We start from the raw sequence: 16,891 nt of genomic DNA on the forward strand, positions 1-16,891 counted from the left end.
CCATTTTCTCCAGGGAAACTGATCTGGAGATGTGTGGGTCCCACCTGGAGGCCAGTATCCCCACAATCAATGTACCCTACCCTGAGCTCTTTGGAAGTAATACTGTCAATCTGTGGAGAGGCCTAGTTGTAATAAAGATGTTAGTTTGGTTTTGAAATTAAGGGTCTTTCTTCCCCGGATTATAGGAGGAGCCCTTTGTTTGTTTGTTTCTTTGTTAAATTAGATATTTTTTTTACTGCTCTTCCCTACTTCTGCAGGGCTCAAGGCGGTTCGCAACAATTTAATTCAAAACGATGTAAAACAAGTTAAAACAATAAAAACACACTATTTAAAACATTCAGAACATTTCAATATTTTAAAACAAGATCACAGTGCTAGCATTTGGTCATGGGGGAGGGGATGCCAGGCAGATGTAAAGAACTGTAACTGCCCTCAACCAAAGACCTGGTGGAAATTCTGCCTTACATGCCCTGCAAAACTTTACAGACAAGGCACAGATGTCACTTGGCAGAGAGTTCCACCAGGCTGGGGCCAGGGCAGAGAAGGCCCTGACCCTGGTTGAGGCCAGCCAGATATATTTTGGGCCAGGGACTACTAGAAGGTTCTTATCCACTGATTTTAATCCCTACTAGGGAGGCTCCAGTCAAGCAGGCATGATTTGAGGGGAGAAGTATCAGGGCCAGGTCAAGCTGGCAGAATGGGCCTGGTGTGCCATGTCCTATGAAGTTATAGGGATGCAGTCATCCCACAAAACCTCCACTATAGGCCCAAAGCCTTGCTCACCCCAGAACACCTCCTATTTTATTGTGTGTGTTTTTAACAAGACCATCTTTGCTTCCAGTCTCCACACTTTGGCTTTCAAAGAACTGAAGCAGGGCTAAGAAAGGTACGACAACAGGCTCTGCTCCTCACATCAGAAGGGAGTGGAAAAAAGGAAAAGAAAGAGCAAAGCCACCAGCTTTTGAAATGGACCCTCTAGCTGTCCCTTTAATACCAGTTTGATCTGTGAGCCATCATCAAGTGATGTTATGCTGTGAAAAGCTTTGTCTGCCCATTTCCCACTCATTAAGCCTCTACTCAGGATATTTTCCCTTTGTCCAGCTGGCAGTCTTATAAAACAGTCCTGCCAGGTCTTCAGGCACACACCACATGAACAAGGGCATCTGTTGCCTTCTTTAGGATGCCAGAACAGGAAGTGTTTTGTGAATATACATCCATATCTCCATTAGGAGGACAATCAGTGAATTGGCCCCAGGATGGAAATACCAGAATAAAAATATGTTCTTACCCTAGGATTACAGAAAAGGTTCTTTCTGATTCTATCTCAACCATTTTTTTAAAAAAAATGCAAATTATAAAGAGAAAAACTGATTAATTATATACACATTATCATTCATCTGTAACTCAGGGGTCATTTTGTAGAAAAAAGACATGCCGGAGCTCATTAGCACAACTCATTTGCATATGTCACAAACCCCTGACGTCACTGGAAGGTGTACTAAATTATATCAGTTCAGCATCTACTTTAAAATGTTTTTTGAATTATAAGTGTCATAATATAACCTTACTCCCATCATACTATTTAAATTATTTTTTTCCTCTGTGGCCACAGTGGCATGAGGAAGATTTCCATTTGTCTGCTTTATATGTTTTGGTAATTTCCCCTTTTTTGTGTGTGGGGAAAAATATCAGAAAGTTTGTCAAATCTTCAGCAAAATTCTCACAGGCGGTTTGAACAATGGAGCCCAGAATGGGCGGGGTGGGGTGAGAAAGAAAAAGCACAATAAAATGTAGAGGTTCCAGAGCTCCACTCCTGTGAGCTCCTGCCCAAAAGGAAGCCTGCTGTAACTTAACATTAAAACACACAAACCTTTGGAAGGGGACAAGCGAGGACTGGCTGTATTTAAACCAGTTCTTTCCAAGTTTATGAGTTTCTCCACATTCTCATTTTTCTTGCTTGTAAGTTCCTGTTTCTTGTAAGTTCCTGTTTCGTGTTTTGCTCCTTCTAATGGTTAATTAGATATTACATTGATTTACGTCCAGCATAAAAACCTGCAATTGAAATCTGTACAGAAATATGCTCAACATAAACCGATATAACATCCTATCAACCACTAGAGGGAGCAATACATACGCAGAACAGAAGAACACCCCTAAAGAAAAAGGAATTTACACATGAGGAACATGAGAATATGGAAAAGCCCTATCTTGTCTCTTTAAGCTGCAGAGCCTAAGCTATCCAGATTCCACTGGGAGAAATCGAGCACATTTCTCCTTTATGGAAGAGCTGATAGGAAAGAGTGGATACAGAAAGACTGGGTGATTGTGGAAACCAGGGACAAAGAGAACACAAGGGATGGCTGTTGCCGGAGCACTGAAAGGATGGGTCAGGACAGGGGCAGTCTCACCTCTCTGCAGCAGTCATGACTGGCAGCTTCTCCTCACCAGGCAGAGGTGGTGTTATGTTGTCCAGAATTGCCTGAAACTGGGCCTGAAGCTCACGAGGTTGCAGCAGCCTCCCGTTGTGGTACAGCCCAACCCGAAAGAAGCGCCCAGCGTGGTAGACTGCAATGTGCTGGCTGTCTCGCATATGCTGTATTCGGTCTGTGGGGGACGTGGAGGAAGGAAAGATGGTGGGACTTCAAGGCCAATGACTTGCAGTTGAGCACCAGTTTTGCAGGTTTCAATTTCGACTCCTTAGCATTTGTAGTTAAAAAGGATCTCCAGTCTCAGGATGCAACAGACTCCCAGTCAGAATTGCAGTTATGCACTTGGGATGCTCACCCAGGCATCTGGTTGCCCTTCATGAAGGGACTGGAGTGGACCATCAAACTTTGGCCTAGCTCAGAATTCACTCACTGAGGAGACTTTCTTTGCCAGTGGCTTTCTTGTGGGAACCAGCAAACGTCTCACAGTGAAGAACCCATTAGAAATTTCAGCATTGTCATTCTGACACAGCTTCCCTCACTGGTAAATCATTCCACATAGATTTTCAAGCCCTCATTATTTTCCAAGTGTCATATATCAACCAGCCTTAACCTCCCCCTCTGTTGGCACTCAATCTGCCTCAATTTCCCACCTACCTACATCTCACCACATTTTCACTTCTGCCCTAGCTAAGCTTCTCCCATCTTTCCTGCTCCTTTGATGCTTTAGCTAAACCTGTTTCCTCACATCCTCATCATTACCACAAAATGGAAATTTGAAGGAAAGAACGCCTTGTGCTGATTCCCATGCCTCTTATATATACATTCCCCGCCCCCCTGCAAAACCTCTTCTGCTGTTTTGGGATAGGGGGCAATAAAAAGAGCTGCCCTACTAGATGACCCTGGAGGTCCTTTCCAACTTTAGGATTCTATTATTCTCCTCCAGGGGGCCCAACTCCAAGGAGGAGGGGATGCAGCTCAGTGGCAGAATATCTGCTTTGTGTGGAGAATGTCCTAGGTTCGAGCCCACCAAATGCAGTTGAAAGGTGATGGGAAAGACCTCTGTCAGAGACCCTGGAGAGCCACTGTCTGGCAGAGTAGACAAAACTGACCTTGACAGACCAGCAGCCTGATTTAGTATAAGCAAGCCTCATAGCTTCAGTTTCTGTTTCTCCTCCCTCCTGAAGTGTCTCCCCCCCGCATTACTGAGGAAGAGAACAGAACCCCCCAAAACAGCAGAGGGAAGGATTTGCAAGAGAGGGAAGCCTGTTTCAAGCACCCCCCAGTAGGTTATTAAGGATGTTGATGTCAGGGAGGGTGGGGGGAGTAAGGTGTCTTGGAATGTCATACCTCCCTCCATGCCTGGGATACGAGTTGTATTAAATGCACGTTCATATTGAGCCGAGCACATGGGCAGACAGCCCTGGATCATCAGCTGAGGGAAGCAGAGGCAGAAGAAGGGAAAGAGAGAAACGGAGAGAGAAGCAGTCAAGAAGTTATGCCCACAAAGCTTCATTCAGGGAAAAAAAGACCCAAGCCACATAAAGAAGCCTCCACCACAAGCACATAGACCCCTTCTCCCAAAAAGCTGGAAAAGTCAAGCCGAATTGTGCAGGCAAAGCAAAATCCAAGACAGCAGAGCAGCAGTCTGAGCTTTGAATGTACATGTCCCCAAGACAAACACCAGGGGTGCAAGAAGTTCAGAAAGGCTGCAGGCAGTGAAAGATCTGTAGGAGCCAATCTTCAACTAGAACAGTAGGGTCTCAAGATTAAAATCCTGGGATCTCAGAACCGGGTCAGAAAGCCCATCAAGAGACACCGTAAAGCAGAGTCACCCTGCAAAAGGCCCCCTAGCCAGGGGTAGGGTGGGGATTTGTTTCACAGTGCCCCCTGATTCACTTACCCAGGCCCACCCCAGGTATCCGGGTGGTGTTGAAGAGACGTTCCCACTGAGCTGCACAGAGGGGGATGCAGGAACTAGGGAGGGTGTTCTGTTTTGAGAGGGGAGGGGGGACCCCAGGATTAGATGGGGAGAAAACATTTTTAAAAAGGGAAACTTAAAAAAAAATTCAATGAACCTGGCACTGTTAGGGAGCATTTTAAAGTCCAACAGAGAAAGGGAAGTTGTTAAATAAGTAAGGAACAAGAGAACCAAAACTGTGAGAACTTTAGGTCAACCCTTCCCCTTCTTTGAAAACGCTTTCTGTCTCAAAAAGGAACTTCTGAAACAATGGGTTGTATTAGTTAGATGAGACAGATTCATGGAGGATATGTCTGACTACCAGCCAAAGTGACTGAGCAGAAACTCCACATTCAGAGGCACTCAGCCTTTGACTCTCAGAGCCAGGAGGCAACATCAGGGAAAGGCCTTGGCCTCTATGCTCTGTTGTTGGCCCTCCAGAGGAACTGGTTGACTATTGTATGAGACATGATGCTGGACTAGATGAACCACTGGTCTGATCCAGCAGGGCTCTTCTGATGTTCTTAACTGCCACGGTGCCTTTGATGTGTGCAGCTTTAATAGAAAACAGAGTGACTTGAAATTCAGTTCCTGTATGCAGGGCAAATTTATTGGCTGCATTCGATCTATAACAGTTTGGTAGAATATTGTTTATCTGTGAACATGGCTGGATCCAGAACTTTAACAGAGAGCCTTCTGGGAAATATGATAACAGCTAGATAGTTCAGGCCTGCCCTGAGTTCCATCCCAGCCTGATCCCAACCTCACCATTCATGGAGAAGGAGCTCCCAGCTGCTCCACCCTCCATCCCACCACAGTATCAAAATTTTGTTCTCCCTTACAGGCTTGATCTCCTCTCGAGTGAGCTTCCGTCGGTACAACAACATGGAGTAGACAAGGTTGCCAGCACGAGCGGCCTGAACAGGGGTTGGGGTTACGTATAGGAAATCCTACAAAATGAGAGCACAAAAAGGGGTCAAAGAAGCTGAAGAGAAGCAACCCCCCCCCTCATCAATGTACACACACAATCTCTTCCATTTGTGAAACTCACCATCACATAATAGTTGCTGTTTACCATCAGAGGGCCTCGTGAACGGAGATAAATGTACTCTTCCCACCAGTCGCTCACCTGGGGAGGCCCAAAAGGAGAATTAAAGTTCACACACTCATCATCTGCATGTAAACTCAAAGGAGCACCATCTCCCCTTCTGAAGAGCACTCACATAGTTAGATGCCCACCAAGACTTAAGCTTGAGGTACCACTGCAAGCGAGGTCCCAGGGTCCTTTCAAAGTCACGGGCAAGACCTGTCATACGCTGGAATTCGGCATCTGTCATAAGAGGTCGTACGGACTCGAGGTACTTGGTGGGGGAAGAGAGATATAGGATAAAAAAAATGCAGCAGCAAAGAACCACCACATTGCTTCAGGTCACTGCCCATCCACCAAACTGTTTTTGCACATTTCCTCCATCAAAACCAGTTTGGACAAGGAAGTCCTATACAATAGGAAGTGAGTTTTTATCCTATTTGGACAGTTCTTTCTGGCAACCTGCCTTGCTACTGGTCAGGTCCAAATAGCACCACTCAAACCCTAGTGATGCTATTTGCATCTGACCAGTGGCAGCAGCACAAGAGGAGGCAGTGGGAAAACCATGTGTCCATCAGTGTCACCAGGACCTAGGTTCCAGTAAAGCAACTCTTTGGGGAAGCAAGAGCTGCTAACCCCCACAATAATCACTTGGCATGGATTATTCCTGGGCCCTTTTCCACATCTCAGTCCACCACTGAGGGAAGGAGAGGGACATTGTGGGTATGTACAAGTTTGAAGGAAGGGAGATGGAAGTTATATGAGGGAGATGGAAATTATATCATTTCTAAGACTATCACATTTTAATCCTATCATTTCCCCCAGGAGTTCAAGGTGTGTACAAAGTCCCCCTCCTCTATTTTCCTCAGAACAATCCTGTGAGGTAAATTTGACTGACAATGTGTGACTGAGTAGTTCATGACAGAGATTCTAGGAAGGAAAACCTTAGTTCCTCTTAATGAACAGATGTTTAAAAAGCAGAACTGTTGTGAGATTTTCACACTTAAACAGTCAAGCTCTTGGTTAAGGGTCCCTAGAAATTAGCTAGTGTCAGAGACTTAAATCTCAAGTAGCAACTTTTGGAAGCAGTAAATTTGACCAGTGTCTCAGTGGTGGAACCTGAGTTCCACAAGCTATTGTTACTGAGGAAAGCCCCAAAATGTTTTTTGGAAAGAAAATACTCCTTAGAGCTCTACCCATTTTTTTAATGTCACATAAGAAATACAAAGTAAAGTTCCTTCCATATTTTTGTCTCAGTGTAATTTTATAAAGTTTACATCAGCCAATGTTACAAAAAGTACAGGGGGCTATAAATACTGAGAGAATGCTGATTCAATGCATATTAACGGGTTGGGGTGCCACATTATGCCAGATTATGCTTCATCATATCAGTAAGTATTCAATGAAACCCAGAGCAGAATCTTAGTGAAATGCAAGTTCTGCAAGCCAATTCAAATGTGGTAAAATAGCTCGTGGTGTATTTCCTCCCAGGCTATACCATTGCAGTCGACATGTGCTGAATCATATGTCTGAATGTAACTCCTCTAAAAGAAAACACAAAAAAAGCCTTTCCACAGGTTGAAATCTAGCACCTCAGGCATGGAGTTTTAACACAATCAGATTCACCTGCCGGACAGTATCTTTGATACCCGGGACAATCAAATAGTATTTAAAATTCACATTCAAAATTCAATATTCAGATACTGAATTAGTCTGTTTTGCTGACTGCTTCCGAGATGGTTATTGTGGCATATTGGGAAAATAACAGGACCCTCCATAAAAGATTGGCTGAGTTTTGCTTGGGATGTTAGCTGAAGTAACATATTACCAAAGAGTGTAAAGAAATAATTTGCAGCGTACAGATAATTTTTTTTGAACTTCAGGCAACTTTTGTTATATATTGGAATGGGAAAAAAGAGATTAAACATATGCTTTTGCTTTTTATAAATCATCATAATAATCACCCTTCTGTTCCTCTTTCCTTATGTACTACCAATTATGTAATCTAATTAGGTTTGCCAATTCCTGGTTGGGAAATTCCTGGATATTTCAGGAGTGGAGCCTGAGGAGGCTCCACCCTCCAAGCCTGCCATTTTCTTCAGGGGAACTGATCTCTGCAGATCGAGGAGTAGCTGTGTTAAGTCTGCTGCTACAAAATAGTAAAGTGTCTAGTAGCACCTAGGACTAACAAATTTTATTGTAACAAACTTTCCAGAAACACAGCTCTCTTCATCAGATGCATGCAGGGCATTTTTTTGTAGAGAAATCCCAAAAGGAACTCATTTGCATATTAGGCCACACCCCCTGATGCCACCAGTGTTTGCGCTCATCTGCATATTAGGCCACAGTTCTAAACCAAGCCAGCTGGAACTGCAATCCTGCTTTTAAAAAGCCCTGGATGCCTGTAGGCTGGAGATCAGCTGTGATTCCAGGAGATTTCCAGGCACCACTTGGAAGATGGCAGCACTTTATTTAATATATGCAATTTTTAAAAAGAGAGGGCCAAATGCAGAACACCGTCAGACTCACTCGTCGCATCGTATCCTTGATAGCTGGGACCGGCAAACGAGGCAGCGAGGCTTGATAGCTATATAGCATGGGCTTCCGACCAGCAAAGATTTTCACTAGAGCCTGCAATGAGGGAAAACCATATGTGGGTTTTAAGTTGGAACAAAGCTCTGTTTTCCCCTCCATCTCCCTACATAGTTTTTTAAGGCAGTTCCTCTCCCCACCCCTCTCTCTCTCAGTGGTAAGTCCAAACATGGGACTCAATGTTCCTCCACACAAAATATCGCTTGCCTACAGAAGTCAGGGAAAGGGTGAAAAGCCCAGTCTTCTCCCTGACATATTTCCTAAGTACAGGTGGCCGATTCCAATGAGGTAGCTACCACAGGCCTTTCCTGTCCGTTGCTAGGTTTATGAATATATAACCACAATTCCTTAACAAGATCAGCATCAGCCTGGTAGTATCTAGCTAGCATTCCCTACCCTGCAGTGACTCTTCCCTCCCACTGGGGGTGCTATGGATCCAACTCCCTTTGCCTCAAAGGCAAGACTTGGGGCAGCATCAGTCAGGCTTGCTGGCTTGGTTCCCGTACAAGTTGCCTTCAATGCCATCTAGATTCTTGACAATGTGACTCACTCAAGCCATGAGGGGGGTTTTCAATCCACAGCACCTCAAAAGGCCCAGCTGTCAATACCTGGTTCATATTCCCTTTATACACCAGTTTGGTATAGCGGTTAATTAAGAGCAGTGGACTCTAATCTAGAGAACTGGATTTGCTTTTCCACTCTTCCACATACAGCCAGCTGGGTTAGTCACAGTTCTCTCAGAGCTGTTAGCTCAAGAGTTCCCAAAGAGCTCTCTCAGCCCCACCTACCTTACAAGGTGTCTGTTGTGGGGATGAGATTGTTAGCCCCTCTGAGACTTCAAGTGAAGGGCAGGGTATAAATCCAACTCTTCTTCACTCGCTTCCCAAGAGTGAACTCATTAAGCTGTCTTATGCTGAATCGGACCATTAGTCCATCACAGTCACTACTGTCCATTCAGACAGGCACAGCTCTTCCGGATCTCAGATAGAGATCTTTCACAACACCTACTGCCAGACCTTTTTAACTGGAGATGCTGGGAACTGAACCTGGGACCTTCTAAATGCCAAGTAGAGGTGCCGCCATTAAGCCACAGCCCCTGGTTGAAAAGGGGGTAAGCCACAGCTGTCTTGAAATACATACCAGCCAGATCTTAGTGATGTTGGACATCTTCCCATGTTCCTCGTACATCCATCCATGGTAGCACAGGAGCAACCTGAGAATGCTACGCATGGTCAGGATGAGGGCCAGCCACAGTCCCGTGGAAAAGGCCAAGGCACTGAGGACATTTTGGCCCTGATCTGACAGATAGTCACTGGGGTCAGCATGATGGAGAAGAGAAACAAAAGAGAAGGATTTTTTTTTTAAAAAGACCCTAAAGCATATCTTTCCATTTTACAAAAGCATAATCCCCAATTCTAAATTTCAGCCCCTCTGCTATAGTCTGCACAACCACACACCCCTACTGCAGTCTTCCTCTTGTAAACCATATACTCCAGCACCTTCTCAGCAGTGGCCCCCCAAAAAATAATAATAATGACCCTAAGAAATTCACAAGGAGAGGAAAATGGATAAAGATGAGTATTTGGAAATCAGATGAAAAGGGAAATTCCATTATAGCTGTTGAGTCCAAAGGGCTTTGATAAGATTTTATTTATTTCTAAGATTATCATAGCATCCTCTGGCCATGAAGTACACAGGTTAATTCACAATCCTTTGTTGTTCATGATGGTAGGTCATCGTAACATAATTTACTATAGCATATGGACATGATTAAAAACCATTATGCAAAAAAACCTCAAACCCTAGTACAAAGCTGAAGAGGTCCCTCCAGGGAAGCAGAATGCATTTTTCCTAAATTAACCGATTACCTGCATCGTTTGCACTACAAATCTGGCTACTACAGCAAACGTTGGGAGGAGGGTTTCTGCGGATGGAAGGCTCTCTGTGGAGTGCAGCTTTCTGACCCCCACCCCCTCCCTCCACTGCAGGCCAAAATGGGCCCTGAAATGCTGTTCCCGAGAGTCTCCTGGATGGAAAATCTCCTTATCCTTTTGAGTTTGACACAGAAACATCTCTGGAGTGTGTTTGTATGTGATTTTAATTAAACTTCCTTGAAGAGCATCTTATAGCTTAACAACATGATATATTCTTTCCAGGTCAGTCCCCAAGTCTGCACTGAGTTCTGTCAAGCAAAGTTACACTGAGAGTTTCCAGGTGACCCTCATTTCCCAGGTGCAGGTGGCCCAATTCAGATGGGGGCTGTGTGGTGTGCAGAGAGAGAGCTGAAGTCATCCCCATGCATTTATTTATTTAAATTTTTATTCCCACCCTCTCCACAAGCGGATGTGTTTTTTCCAATCTGAAACAGCTTCCAGGAACTACTATTTGCCCGGGGAGGGGGTGATATATGTATCAATGGTAGCATTGCCAACTATCAGGTGACAAAAGCAAAAAAAAGGAAGGGGGGGTGGTTCAGCCAAAAATAATGACAAAAGCAAAAACACACAAGAGAAGCTGCAACCACTCACAAACAGCCCACAAAAACTATTTCCTTACAACACACTCTAATTTTAAATCCTCTTACTTAAGGTTTCTTATACATATGAACAACCCTGTCATACAGTTGAAATTAGACAGTCCTCCACAGTGACAAGTTCCCAGTGTTCCTATGGTCCATTTCATCACAGTCAAGGTGGGTACATCCATCCAGAGCAACTAGCAATAGTCCACAGTCTTTTTAAATGAGCAAAATAGTTTTAGTGCCAGGTCATCCAGGCTTACATCAATTAAAGAGTCAAACAATTGCAGTGTCAGAAGATGGTTGCAATGCCAGGAACGTTTTCGGCATCCGTGGCTTTCTTCAACTGGATATTTCAACAGTTATTTCATAGATGTAGCCATTTGATTTTCATACCTGAAGGACTTGCACAAGTTCACCACTCCAATCAAACAACCGCCTGACTAATTTCATCCCCATGACAGGGTTGTTCATATGTATAAGAAACCTTAAGTAAGAGGACTTTCAATAAGAGTGTGTTGCAAGGAATGGTTATAGTTTTTTTGTGGGCTGTTTGTGAGTGGTTGCAACTACCAGGTGACACCTGGAAATTTCCTGCTATTGCAGTTGATCTCCAGACAACCAAGATCAGTTCTCCTGGAAATGAATGGCTGCTTTGCAGGGTGAACGTTATGGCATTATAACTGCTGAGGTCCATCCCAAACTATGCCCACTTCAGGCTCCACCCCCCAGATCTCCAGAGGTGACAACCTTAACCATTGAGCTACAAAAAAGTTTGCCTAGTAGGGTGAACAGCAACTTCCAGGAGATATTTTAGACTGTGAAAGGTGTAAGCCCCCTCTCTCCAAACAGCACAGTCCTGATCTGAAATGGGCCCACTTCACACCTGGGAATCAAGTTTCACCCTGGACCTCAGAGCAGATGTCTGCTTGACAGAACTCAGGGTGGCCTTGAGGAGGGAACAATATATTATACAGCGAGACCCTTAGTGTAACCTCCTGCTGGTCTCTCAGCAACTACTTCTCTGTTCCTTCTCAGCACCGTACCTGACTGGCAGGTGTTCCTTGATCTTTCCAATCATGCCCATGGAGGGGTCAAGCCGAGAGTACTGGGTCACCAGGATAGCAGTAACCATAAACAGCCAACTGGAAGGGCTGGCAGGGTATACCCCTGTCACAAAACTGTTCTGTAGGGGAAAAGTCACAAAATGAGATATGTGAGGGGTGGGGAAACTAAGAGCAGGTTACATTTCATAGCATGGCCAGTCCTGGTCTTCCCACCCACCGCTGAACCACTACCAAACCTTACCTAGTTCCACCTCAATGTCTAATATTGGATGGGATGTAGGGTTTCCAATCCCCAGTTGAGGGCAGGGGATCCCCTGGTTTGGAGGCCCTCCCCCCACTTCAGGGTCATCAGAAAGCAAGGGGGGGAAGGGAAATGTCTGCTGGGCACTCCATTATTCTTTATGGGGACCATTTCCCAAAGGGTATAATGCAGAATTGATCTGCAGGTATCTGGGGCTCTGGGGGGGGAGGGTGTTTTTGGGGGTACAGGCACCAAATTTGCAGCATATTATCTGATGCCTCTCCTCAAAACACCCTCCAGGTTTCAAAACAACTGGACCAGGGGTCCAATTCTATGAGCCCCAAAAGAAGGTGCCCCTATCCTTCACTATTTCCAATGGAGAGAAGGCATTTTAAAAGTGTGCAGCCCCTTTGGAGTTCAATTATGTTTGTTACCCTGCTTCTGGCTTCACCCTAGTGTCTCCTGGCTCCACCCCCAAAGTCCCCAGATATTTCTTGAATTGAACCTGGCAACCCTATCCTTTGAGCTTTTTCACTCAGCCTCGCTCCATAGCTTTTGTCACTCCTCAATTTCTTACCAACAGAAAAGCCGGCCGCATCCCACCCAAGATAAATTCCAGATCACTTAAAAGCATTTAATATGGTGTAATAGTTGGGAGTACTGGATTGGGAGACCCAGGTAAAAATCCCTACTCTGCCATGGAAACTTACTGGGTGATGTTGGGCCCATCACTCCAGTCAAACCCGCTCCACAGGATTGTTATGAGGATAAAATGGAGAAGAGGAGTACAAAGTAAGCCATTTAGAGTCCCTACCAGAGAGAATAATTTCATTTAAAAAAACACATTCATCACTGGCAGGTAGGGTAATTAAACAGAGGGCTAAAAAGTGGAGTTCCCTGCTCCCTTTTCTTTCAGGTTTTAATCTGAGATTCTGAAGAACACTCTGTATTTACATAGCAGCTTTAGATGCTGAAAAGACCCCCGTGGCGCAGAGTGTTAAAGCTGTAGTACTGCAGTCCTAAACTCTGCTCACGACCTGAGTTCAATCCCCGGTGGAAGCTGGGTTTTCAGACAGCTGGTTCCAGGTTGACTCAGCCTTCCATCCTTCCGAGGTCGGTAAAATGAGTACCCAGCTTGCTGGGGGAAAAGTGTAGATGACTGGGGAAGGCAATGGCAAACCACCCTGTAAAAAGTCTGCCGTGAAAACGTGAAAGCAACGTCACCCCAGAGTCGGAAATGACTGGTGCTTGCACAGGGGACCTTTCCTTTCCTTTAGATGCTGAACCTACTTAATAATAAACAATGCATAGCATACGTATGTACGTATTTCACTTCAGGTCTTGCTAGGTAACTTAGCATGATTACTATGCTATAATTTCAGCTTTGAGAGAGGTGGGCTGTGACAGAGAAGGTTGCCTAAGGTTATCTAATGGGTTCCTGGCATAAGCAAGATTGAAAGGAGGGACACGATTGGTAGCTCCTAGTGATGATACTACTACAGATTTTCTCAGATGTTATCTTCACGTCAACTTTATTAGGTCAGGACTATTACGAACATCATTACACTGGAGAGGTTGGCTTTCCTAGAGCTACTTCCTGGGTAGCAGTCATTACTGAACTGTAATTATTGTAGATCAAAACAAACAAACAAAATCCCATGAGATCCTCTTTATGTTTCATCCTCTAAAAAACCCTTGGCTGACTTCCAAGAGGCCAAGTAATAAACTGTCACAGAGTCTTGGCTCCCAGAATCCCCTACTCTGACATGGCCAAACTTTTCCTCTCTGCAAGAAACATGGATTCTCATCTTCTAGTCTCTCATTTTATTGGACTCTTTCTTCACCCTCCTCAAGCTCCACCCCCCCCCCCTTAATCTCCAGGTATTTCCCAATCCAGAACTGCTCACCCTATCTTCAACCTACTAGGTTCCCTGAGATTACAAATTAATTCTTTTTTTTTTTTTTTTTTTTTTTTTTTTATGTCCAAAAACTTTTTTTATTGAATTTAGTAAACATACAAATAAAGCAATCAATGACTGTATCTGCAATCATTCTTTGTGTATAAGCATAGCATACCAGTAGAAAACAGAATATATATATATACACAAAATACAAACAAAACAACACATACATACATTCACACATACATACATACTTGGCAGCTGAATTAAAAAATAAGTACTCTGTCCATATGTTAATTACATCAAATTAATAATGTCATAATATCTACCAGGAATACATGTACGCATCTGATCTACAGGACTAAAAGAAAATTTAAGAAATGGAAGCCACTTGTACATCAGAGAATCGTTACCTTCTGAATTATTTATATTGCATAAACTATCTGCTATCTTGTCCATAGCATAGACCTCCCAGATTTTAGCATACCAGGCTTTAACTGGAGGAATATTGGGAGATTTCCAAAATTGGGCTAACACCATTTTAGCAGCAGCTAGTAAAAGGGATATCAGGGATTTATTGAGAGAAGTAATAGAAATACCTTTCCAACAGTCAAGCAAAATGAGTTTCAATCTTAAGGGTAAACTATAGCCCGTGATATCCTTGATTTTTGCCACAATTACTGCCCAAAACGACTGCACCCTCGGGCAAGACCACCAGCAGTGTATAAATGTGCCCACCTCTCCACAATTTTTCCAACATTTGGAGGATTGATTTATCGCCATATGGCTTAATCTCTGAGGTGTTAAATACCACCGGAACAAAATTTTTTGAGTTTGTAATTGTATATTCAATGATTTTGAAACAAACGAAGGAGATGACCAGATTTGTTGCCAAACATCCTCCTGAAAATTAATTGAACTATTCCTTTGCCAAATTTCTTGATAGGATAACAAATCAACAGCATCAATGTCTAGCAAACCCTTATAGATAAATGAAATCAGTCCCTTCCGCTTTAAAAAAGGAGATTGTAGCAAGGATTCAAAGAAAGTAAGAGGTCGATTGAAATTGTATTTCTTTGAGAGTGATGTCACCAAGTTGTTAATTTGCAAGTATTCAAACCATGGGATTTTTGTCCCACCAGTTTTCTCTTCTAAAGATTTTTTGTCGAGCACTTTTCCATTGGACAAAATATCCACAAACCTATAAAGATTATATTTTTTCCAAATTGGAAAAGACTTGTAAAAAAACCCCGGTTGAAACCAAGAAACATCCATAAAATGAGATAGTGGAGACATAGGAGGGGCTAAAAAGAGGCGGCGTTTGTCCCAAATCTGAAAAATGGCTTTAAGGAAAAGGTTGGAGGAGATATTAGGAGGTCTCTTCTTTGGAAATTCCCATAATGTAGATTGAAACGATTTGTTATTTAGATAGGTATCTTCTAGGACCTTCCAGCCTGAATTTAAATCAGCATCATGGTATCTGACAAGGCCTCCTAAAATGGCAGCTTCATAAAATTTATGCAGATCCGGAAGAGCCAGACCACCTGAGGATTTAGAACGAATAAGAGTTGCATACCCTATTCTAGATAAGCCCTTGTTCCAAATGTATCTTAAGAACGAACGACGCCAACCCACAAATAAGTCCTCAGGAATAAGAATAGGAATGGCTCGAAATAAAAACAGAAATTTGGGAAAAATAAAAGATTTAATAATCTGAATTTTTTCATTCCAGGGAATGAGTGAAGAATTTTTATTCTTTTGCATAGTAAGAATGTCCTTAATCAATAAATGATGATTGACTTTAAAAATATCTCCCAATTTTAAAGGTATATTGATCCCCAAATATGTCCAATATCTATCCATTTTTTTGAAGTGATAATTTGAGTAGATGGAATCTTGGAGAGCATCTGAAATTGTGATGGGATAAAGAATGGTTTTAGATGGGTTTACTCGAAGACCCGATATAGAAGAAAATACAGATAATAAATCAAAGACAGCTGGTAAAGAAGTCTTAGGTTTTGTAACAAAAAGCACTAGGTCATCTGCAAACAAAGACACCTTAATTTGTTTCTTTCTAATAGGGATACCAGCAATAGTATTGGTATTACGGATAGCATTAGCAAGAGGTTCAATTGCGATTGCAAAAAGCAGAGGAGACAAGGGGCAACCTTGCCTCGTCCCTCTGAAAAGATTAAATTCTTTAGAATCCAAATTATTAATAGAAAGAATAGCAGAAGGCGACTTATATAAAGAATGGATTATCTTCAGAAAATTCGGGCCAAAATTCATTTTCTGCAGTAAGGTTGTAAGATAAGGAACTTCAACGGAATCAAAGGCTTTTTCAAAATCAATAGACAAGATAAAGGAAGACTCAATATTAAATTTCCGGCAGTATTGAATAACATCAAGGACCATTCTAGTATTGTCCGTTAACTCACGGTGTGGGATAAAGCCCGATTGGTCAGGATGAATGTAGTTCCCTATAAAAGTATTAAGCCTAGCCACCAGGGCTGCTGTAAAAATCTTGTAATCGCAATTAAGGAGCGATATCGGCCTGTATGAACTAGGGTCTAGCAAGTCTTTGTCTTTCTTTGGAAGAAGAATGATTTTTGCCTGTGACCAAGTAACTGGAAAAGAACCAGACTGTACAAACTGATTACAGGCGTCCGCCAAGATGGGAGCCAACAAAGTATTAAAAAATTTATAAAATTCTGGTATAAAGCCATCTCGGCCTGGAGATTTATTGGATTTCATAGACTTGATAGTCTCCTGTATTTCAAGTGCAGTAAAAGGTTTGTCCAAAAGGGATTTAACCTCAGGAGAAACAGGCTTAATAACTGAGTGAGTGTCTAAAAAAGATGAAATAAGGTCTGATGCTGGATGCTGGGAGGAATATAGAGATGAATAGTATTTTTTAAAAACTCCTACAATATCCTTAGTGGAATGTTTCAAGGTACCGGATTTAGAACGAATGGAAGAAATAGCCATTGAGGATATTCTCTTTTTAACCTTCCATGATAGGAGTTTAAGGGATTGAGGAGTTCGAAACCAATATTTTTGTTTTATATAAGCCATTTGTTTTTGAATCTTGGAGACGTC

General features: G+C 43.0%; 1 protein-coding gene across 3 annotated transcripts in view; it reads right to left on the reverse strand.

The window, feature by feature from the left end:
* Positions 1–16,891, reverse strand: part of CPT1C (carnitine palmitoyltransferase 1C) — a 62,988-nt gene that overhangs the window by 15,710 nt on the left and 30,387 nt on the right. For 2 of the 3 annotated variants that reach the window (XM_060256077.1, XM_060256078.1), the window contains exons 3-10: positions 11,630–11,769; positions 9,206–9,377; positions 8,003–8,104; positions 5,610–5,747; positions 5,438–5,515; positions 5,229–5,336; positions 4,330–4,417; positions 2,409–2,604 (exon numbers count right to left, since the gene is read on the reverse strand). In XM_060256077.1, coding sequence (XP_060112060.1) covers positions 2,409–2,604; positions 4,330–4,417; positions 5,229–5,336; positions 5,438–5,515; positions 5,610–5,747; positions 8,003–8,104; positions 9,206–9,377; positions 11,630–11,769 — 1,022 coding nt within the window. Of the gene's footprint in view, positions 1–2,408; positions 2,605–3,776; positions 3,862–4,329; positions 4,418–5,228; positions 5,337–5,437; positions 5,516–5,609; positions 5,748–8,002; positions 8,105–9,205; positions 9,378–11,629; positions 11,770–16,891 lie in introns of all 3 variants that reach the window. The other variant, XM_060256079.1, reaches the window with a different exon arrangement.

This window comes from Heteronotia binoei, chromosome 15 (genome assembly GCF_032191835.1).
Source record: "Heteronotia binoei isolate CCM8104 ecotype False Entrance Well chromosome 15, APGP_CSIRO_Hbin_v1, whole genome shotgun sequence".
NCBI classification, from domain to species: domain Eukaryota; kingdom Metazoa; phylum Chordata; class Lepidosauria; order Squamata; family Gekkonidae; genus Heteronotia; species Heteronotia binoei.